The sequence below is a fragment of the Mya arenaria genome, chromosome 8, assembly GCF_026914265.1.
Source record: "Mya arenaria isolate MELC-2E11 chromosome 8, ASM2691426v1".
Lineage (NCBI taxonomy): Eukaryota > Metazoa > Mollusca > Bivalvia > Myida > Myidae > Mya > Mya arenaria.
Window position 1 is genome coordinate 27326002 of NC_069129.1, and position 7606 is coordinate 27333607.

At 34.3% G+C, this 7606-nt stretch overlaps 1 protein-coding gene across 1 annotated transcript; it reads right to left on the minus strand.

Annotated features, from left to right (window-relative positions):
- Nucleotides 1-858: 858 nt before the first annotated feature.
- Nucleotides 859-7604, minus strand: LOC128243423 (dehydrogenase/reductase SDR family member 4-like). Its single transcript, XM_052961199.1, has 9 exons — nucleotides 7442-7604; nucleotides 6813-6990; nucleotides 6221-6298; nucleotides 5610-5633; nucleotides 5036-5106; nucleotides 3855-3906; nucleotides 3093-3227; nucleotides 2574-2629; nucleotides 859-1577 (listed from the first exon to the last, which is right to left on the minus strand). Exons 1-9 carry the CDS (start codon nucleotides 7570-7572, stop codon nucleotides 1463-1465), a joined length of 840 nt encoding a protein of 279 aa, XP_052817159.1. The 5' UTR covers nucleotides 7573-7604; the 3' UTR covers nucleotides 859-1462.
- Nucleotides 7605-7606: the final 2 nt, after the last annotated feature.

Below are 7606 nucleotides of genomic sequence, written 5' to 3' on the forward strand. Positions count from 1 at the left end.
GTTTTGTTATGTTATATATGTTTGTTATTTTTGTCGGAAAAATGAGCTTATGTTTCTTGTTTTCATATACATTTCTTACATAAAGATTCTTGTATCCAGTATATTGAAAGAAACAAATTTTTGCCATTGAAAGATCGCAAAATATGTCCTGTACGTCCGCTTTCAGATGAACTAAGAAGTCAAAGGACAAACATCTGTAATACATGTGTGTGCTGTATTTACGATCGTTTAGTTTACATATAAGTAATCAGAAAGCAAAAACATTTCAAATGATCCCTAAATTGTATGGTGACACCAGGCACCAAAATTAAACATTAAGGTTAATGGGGCCACGAGAGAACTCGCTTATGTGCGGGTGCCTAATGTATACAAGGTATGGTCAAGAGGAAAGTAATTGTCCAGGGGTCAAGCTATATTGCAGCTTTAGTGGGCGCGGGCAGACCTTTAGTATTAACTTTATTTTTTTTACGACGATTGTGAAGAAAGTTACATTATCATATGCTAAGTCACTCTCGTTGGCAAGATGTTGCGCGAGAGTGCGGTCTTGTGTTGTGGGGGTAACAAGAGAACGCGGAGAAAACCCACTTCGTGACCACCAACCAAACTCAATAGCTCTCAATCCTGATTATTTCAGGATGTATCCTGAACTCTAGAACCCCCTGGTCCACCTTTGCCCTGACATGACCACCTACCTAGATTGATTCTAGACACATTCTGGCCAAACCTTATGAAGATTGGTAGAAAATATTGAGCTAGAGTACATGTAGGTACAAAAGCATGTTTACCACCCATCAAAGACAACGGAATGTCACTATAGTTGAAACAATACATGTATATAATTCAATCACAATGTTTAAGTTTTATATGTTTATTCTCAAAATTATTTTACAAATGGTATCACAGTTATGCATTTCTAGACCTCAATGTTGAATGAAAAATAACAACTTATTTCACATAATATTATAATCCTAATTTAATGCTTCGGCAGTTTGGATGATATTTAACATAATTCGTATTAAAACTCAAGTCATATTATTTGATTTTTTGAATACTTGAAACAAAACAAAAATCAATTAAATATATATATTTAATTGTTTTTCTGACCCAAATAAAACGTGAACTAAGTCAAGATGCAATAAGCCATGTGTGTCTGATTAAATACAATACATAAAAACAATGTCATTTTCAATCATTTTGCCAATAATTTAACAAGAACATAAGATGAAAAAAGGTAATATGCATCACTTTTATCTTTCAGAGAATCTAAAGATAGCCATCTTTGTCACATATATATATATATATATATCCATGTATAAATGTAATAGTGAAGTTGCACTTTATTTCATCACCTTAGAGATACGATGATAAATTCTTGGTTAATAACTGAATGTTTTTGTTAGATCATTGCTTTACTGAAATTGCTGAGATCTACATTATTAAAATCTTCTACATGATGTAAGTATCACAATCTGCCCGGGATTCCGCCCGTAGCTAGGGTTGTTTCCCCTGTGATGTAGGAAGCATCGTCTGAACACAGGAACGAGACTAGACCCGATATTTCTGAAGGTTCACCTATCCTGAAGAAAAAGAATAACATAGTTACACATTAATTCTATACTTTATAACTTAAACAAAACACAGCTTAGCAATGAACAAGAGTTTGGGACCTTTTTTGAGGGGGGGGTATTTTTTATTTTTTCTTAGATGACTGTTTGACTGTTGAATATGTGATCATGCTCATGCTTAAGGGACAAGATAAAAATGAGTTTCTAGACGAACCACAAACAAGATCATCACAATTCTTTTTGTACATGTGAATGTTACACATTGACAGCATAGGTATGAAAAAGAGAAGTTCCAAAACAGTACCGGAACGAAATGCAAATACAGACCTTTGTTCAACATTTTCATTTGCCTCAATAGAAATTAAGAGGTGGCGGAGAAGAGTTGGCAGGCATGGATGAAAATCTAACAATTAATTTATAGTCACCTTATGGCCATTTTTTGCACAAGAGCAACAATGACATCAAGGCTATCATAATACTAAAGACTTGTATTCTATACAGATAAGCTAATAATGTTCATCTAGCATATGAAGGGTGTACAGAGTTTTCGACAAAGAGTTATGGAAGGGTGCTGCATGCTGTCCTTTTTTGGTAACACCCCAGTAAAACCCCTCTTCCCTCATGGAGACCAACATGTGCACCCTTCTGCCCTCATGAAGACCAGCATGTGCACCTTTCTGCCTTCACAGAATTAAATGCCTAAGACTCTCAAATAACTCTGATTTTGCTTAAAACTTCTTAGAAGATTATGAAGTCATAGTACAAACTGTGCCTTTTATACTAGCTGTTTGTATACAGCTACATGTGATGATGCTTGCATAACAATATTAATGTGTTGTAATCTAGCTCTAAAACTGGCCATAGCAATATGAATCAGTTTCAAATTAATGTAAAAGTTTGATTCACAAGAATTTAATTTATTAATGTTTATATTTTCATTTGATATAAAACCTAATCTTTCTTTCTTACAAATTGAAAATGTGATGGTGAAAATAATCATTCAGTTACCTTTTCATTGGGATCATTTGCATAAGCATGTCTTTAACTGCAGAGGTTTTCCAAAGCTGAAATGGAGATGCACATTTGAATGTAACGTAAGTTTCTTGATATCATCTCTCAGCCTCTCCACAAAGTTTGATGGCTGTAGCCCTAAGCATACGTTAGTTATCAATTGGACAAAAAAAATGTGTCCAAAGCCAACAAAACATCATAAAACCTACAAATCTCGTAATCAATATGGTTCATCTGCTTGTCTTAGTGAACTTCCTAACCAAGTTAAAGAAGCATACTCTAGTTATCAATCAGACAAGCTTTTTGTGTTCAAGGTCACCACAACCGTGACCTTTGACCCACCGAAAAATCAATAGGGATCATGGTGGTCATGATCCAACTCACTACCAAGATTGAGTACCTTAGGCCCAAACATACACTTTGTATCAATCGAACAAGGTTGGGTCTACTAAACAACCGACAGACTGACATTTGCATAAATAATTCTGACCTTTGTTTTAATCAAGCTTAGATCACCTGTTCGCTGAACTTGGTCTTGATGATCCCAGGGGCCACACAATTCACCCGGATATTCATGGTGGATAACTGGGGCACTAGAGCCTTTGTCATGCCAATCAGGGCCGTCTTGCTTACTGAGTAGGGACCGAGAAACTGTAATAAAGAAGCAATCATCTAATAATGTAGAAATTTGATTTGCAAATAATGCAATGCATAAAATAGAGTTTCAAGATACACATGGATCTAAAAGGCAGTACCTGTATAAATTTGTTCAGCATAATGAAATAGAATCCTTTTAATGAGCTTATGTCAACTATTGAGGTGATTTGAAATTAGCCACAGAACAGGTTTTGTATTTTCACAGAGAGTCATATATTCATTCCTTAGTTATATAACTAAAAAGAACAGGATGCTTTTTTCTGAAGTGGCTTGTGAAAGGTTTTTCAAGAATTGTCAAAAACTGATCAAAAGTCGGCGATAATTGATTACAGTTTACAATACTCGATTATTTCTAATATCTTGACCAATTATAAAGGCTAGGGAGTGTTATCCTGGTGTGCCAAATGGTCTGAAATTTCATTGTCGTTTAGATTCATACAACTATTGTACAAGTTTTGGCAACTTTTTTTCCTTTTTAACATGTATAAGGTTTGATAATGAAATTGATAATTGTTTGAAATGGCTAATACAATAACTTCTGATTACTGATTATGGTTTTTGTTCGATTTTTAAACTCTTCTTTTGTTTATGCATATATTCTTTCCTTTCAACAGGACTTACCTCCATAGGGGTGTAGCCAGCAAATGAGGATACAATCACTACAGAACCACCCCTGAAATATGAAGAATTTCCAGACATTTTTACAGTTTTTCTTCATCAAGAGAAAGCATTACTGATTTCTTTATAAAAAGACACAAGTTAATCATTTTCCTCCACAAATTTACATGTTAAGAAGCCTTCAATGCACGTACTGTCAGTGTTACATATATGATGATATCATTTAATGTACAATTATATGATAATTCATTAAAACAATAAAACTATACCTTAAATATTTGTTTTCCACACAATATATATTTTTTCCTAGCAATTACAAAGATTTGCCTTAAAAAATGCGAGTGAGTGTCTGGTTTTGCGAGTACCAAAAAAAGTTAAATTCAAGCCCTGTAAGCCCTTACGTATTTATATGAAGTGTATTGTAATCCTTGGTTTCATTCAATGAAGTGAGTAATGGGGATTATTAAAGTGTACTGGAGCATTGAATAGCAAACATACTTGTAAGTATTCTACATATCTGATAGGCTTGATTCTAAATCCAGAAAATAACACTTGACAGGGCTTATTTACACTTCCCATTGCATTGTAAAACAATTTGCTTGTCAAGAGAGATCACTGCATAGAATGGTTGAGTTCCAATCTTCCAATTTGGTCAAAATAGTGTTTTCAGAAATGGTTGTTTATTGATCGTAGTAACAGTATGCCATTATTACCATTTTATTCATAATGATACAAACAGATGTTTGATTTTATATCGAAATTGGTACATTTTAAAGCGTATTTACACCCATTACCACTCTTACCAGTAGCTCAGATATTTCACAAGTTGTTACAGTCTAATCAAACTTTGAGTCAACGGTTGTTCAGTTAGCGCAGTAGTTAGCGTAGTCGCTTCTCGCCCGGGGCACCTGGGTTTGATTCCCAGTCTGGGCACATGTGAGTTTGATGTATGGTCACAAAAAAAGACAAGTGGGCACTCTGGTTTCCCCCACAACACAAGACCACAATCTTGTGCAATATCGTGCCAGCGATAGTTACTAATATAAGTTGCAATTGCTTGCTTCACTTTGAGTCAAGTGCACTGAGAAAACATGCAAAATTACACTACAAGTTTGCAACTTTTATTCCGGGCAAGTGTTTTTGAAATAGTAAGAAACAAGTTAATATATAAAAGCAAATTTTACCCCCTCTTTTCCATGTGTGGTACAGCTTCTTTTATAAGGAAGAAGGTTGCTTTCACGTTGGTTTCAAATATCTGGAAATGTTATTATAAAGAAATTGTAAGAAAGATTTACAAATCGTTTCACCATATGTCAGGTTAAATTAAAAAGAAAGAAAACAAGAAAGCCAACTGTCACGAAATATGCCTGTCTTAATTTAAGGATATGAAGTTTTGTGATAAGTTGGTGTACTTTAAGCCAAATTTAGAGAGCAGACAATGTAAATACATTTTTTGCCAATTCAAGACTCATAACTGTAGAGTGAGTGAGGCAACATGGCTGTTTATCAAACTTGTCCAAGATATTATGCGCATACACATTCTGACCAAATTTGGCGATGATTGGACAAAGGTTTCTTATGATATTTATCGGACAAGACAAACTTTAGGTAATTTCTACAATTAAACGGCAAAGCTATCATTTATAAGTTGTGTTTCAACTCATCAAATATAAATATACTAAATATAACAGTTTGTGTGATGATCATCATATAGTGCAATATATGAAGATTTCTAACACCTGCTAAAATTTTGCCTACCTTGTCCCACGCTGATTCTGGTGTCTGCAAAGAACACACAGAGTAGCTTGAATGTCAATGTATAATGTTTACAGAGATCATCATCTTTTTTGGTTTACATTTAATACTGGAACTTAGCTAATGGTGATGGGATTTTTTAAGGAATGTCTCCAAATTTGTTAATTTTGTAACTTAATAAAGAGTATGTCTCTTAGTAGTAGTGGTACATAAATAAATAATATAAATAAATTCCATACAAACATGTGTGCATTTCAAAGGTCTGTAAGAACAATGCGAGGTCTTCGACTTAACTAAAAGTATTGTAATAACATAAAAACAACTGCAAGCTTATCCATTTTTTACTGTTAATCAAGGGGAATGACTTCAAGTATTTCCAGAAAATATTGAAGCCACAATGATATGTGGTCCATAGACTTTTGGATGAACAAGCTTTTGAATTCTTATACCATTGCTTGGCATCAAATCTTTGAACGTGCCCTGCTATACGAAATTCAGAATTTGAGCAAGCAAGGAAAACATTTTACCAGTGCAGGGCTTGTGGGCTTGTGTTAATTTTGACCACTGGGATAATCATAATATATAAGTACTGTTTTGCTTAAATAAATACCTACATCAAGAATTGGTCCAAATGCGGGGTTTGCAGCTGCATTTGAAACCACAAAATCCAGACCACCAAACTTTGATACGGTCTGTAAAAAAATCAAAAACACTTATTAATACATGATTTTGTTTTATTTTCAACACTGTCAAACTTTTGTTTGACCTTTGAGCAAGGGTTTTGACATTCAAAAATGGTAGAAACCATGCATTCAAATGTTTTACTATATGTAGCCAAGAGTCAAATTACATTAAGGAGACTGTTTTACAAACTCAGAAAAGTAAGTATAATGAAAGAAATGACTCAAGACTTCAGATTTAAAGGATTGTTTTGACACTCAATATATTCAGGCTAATGAAAGTCATTGCATTCAACAGCTTTAAACTATTGATGTTCAAATAAGTTAACTTAAATTTAACTGTGATGATATGAAACCACAAATTTTGATTAAATGTTCCTCATTAGTTAGAAACATATACATGTATGATCATATCCAGTTAAAAAGTATGAAATGAGTTGACACATTTTTTTCTGCAATAGATCTAAACAGACCTATTCTAAATGGTGACAAAATCTTTATTATTTAATATCGTATGGTACAGCACCTGCTGAATAAGGCTTGTTCTATCCTCCGCTTTACCGACATGGCACACCATCCCTTCCACCTGGAGGTTTTCAGATTTCAGTTGCTCGACTGTCCGGCTCACGTTGTCTTGCTTGCGGCTGCTTACCATTACACTAGCCCCGTCTTGCCCAAGTCTTCGAGCAATAGCTAAGCCAATGCTAAAATAGTGAGTCAATTAATGTTCACCAGATGCAGCATTATTTAAGGAAACCTACTTTTAAAAAAAACAAAAAACTTTCATAAAACAGACAATTATTCCTGACAGTAAATTTGACCAAGGTTATGTTCATGTACATACTTCATTGTATACTTATTAAATGTATTACATTCATTTTTCTGAAATCATTCAAATAGATAACTGACAGTTAAAGCAATGATGGGGGTATATATTTTGGTAGTGGCTTCAATTTCACTGAGACACCGGACTCTACCATGCACTCCCTGGTTTAATAGTCCAGTGTTTTACCGCAAACCAATGGATGCATCCCAATGCATTGAGCAGGTGACAGTTAATTTACTTTCATTACACAAATTTATAGAACGCTGGGGTACGAAAACATACCAGAACGAATAGAAAGGAGTACGAATTTATCAAATACTAATACATACCCCTCGGTTGACGCAGTTACAATGGCAACCTTTCCTGACAGTTTCCCTTGAATTGAACTTGTTGATGCCATACGGAACCCTTGAAAAATAGCGTCTTTCTGTCTTAAAACTGAAAAAAAGTTTCTGTGCATTTTGAGTCCAAAGTGCGTTCATGTACACTTACTT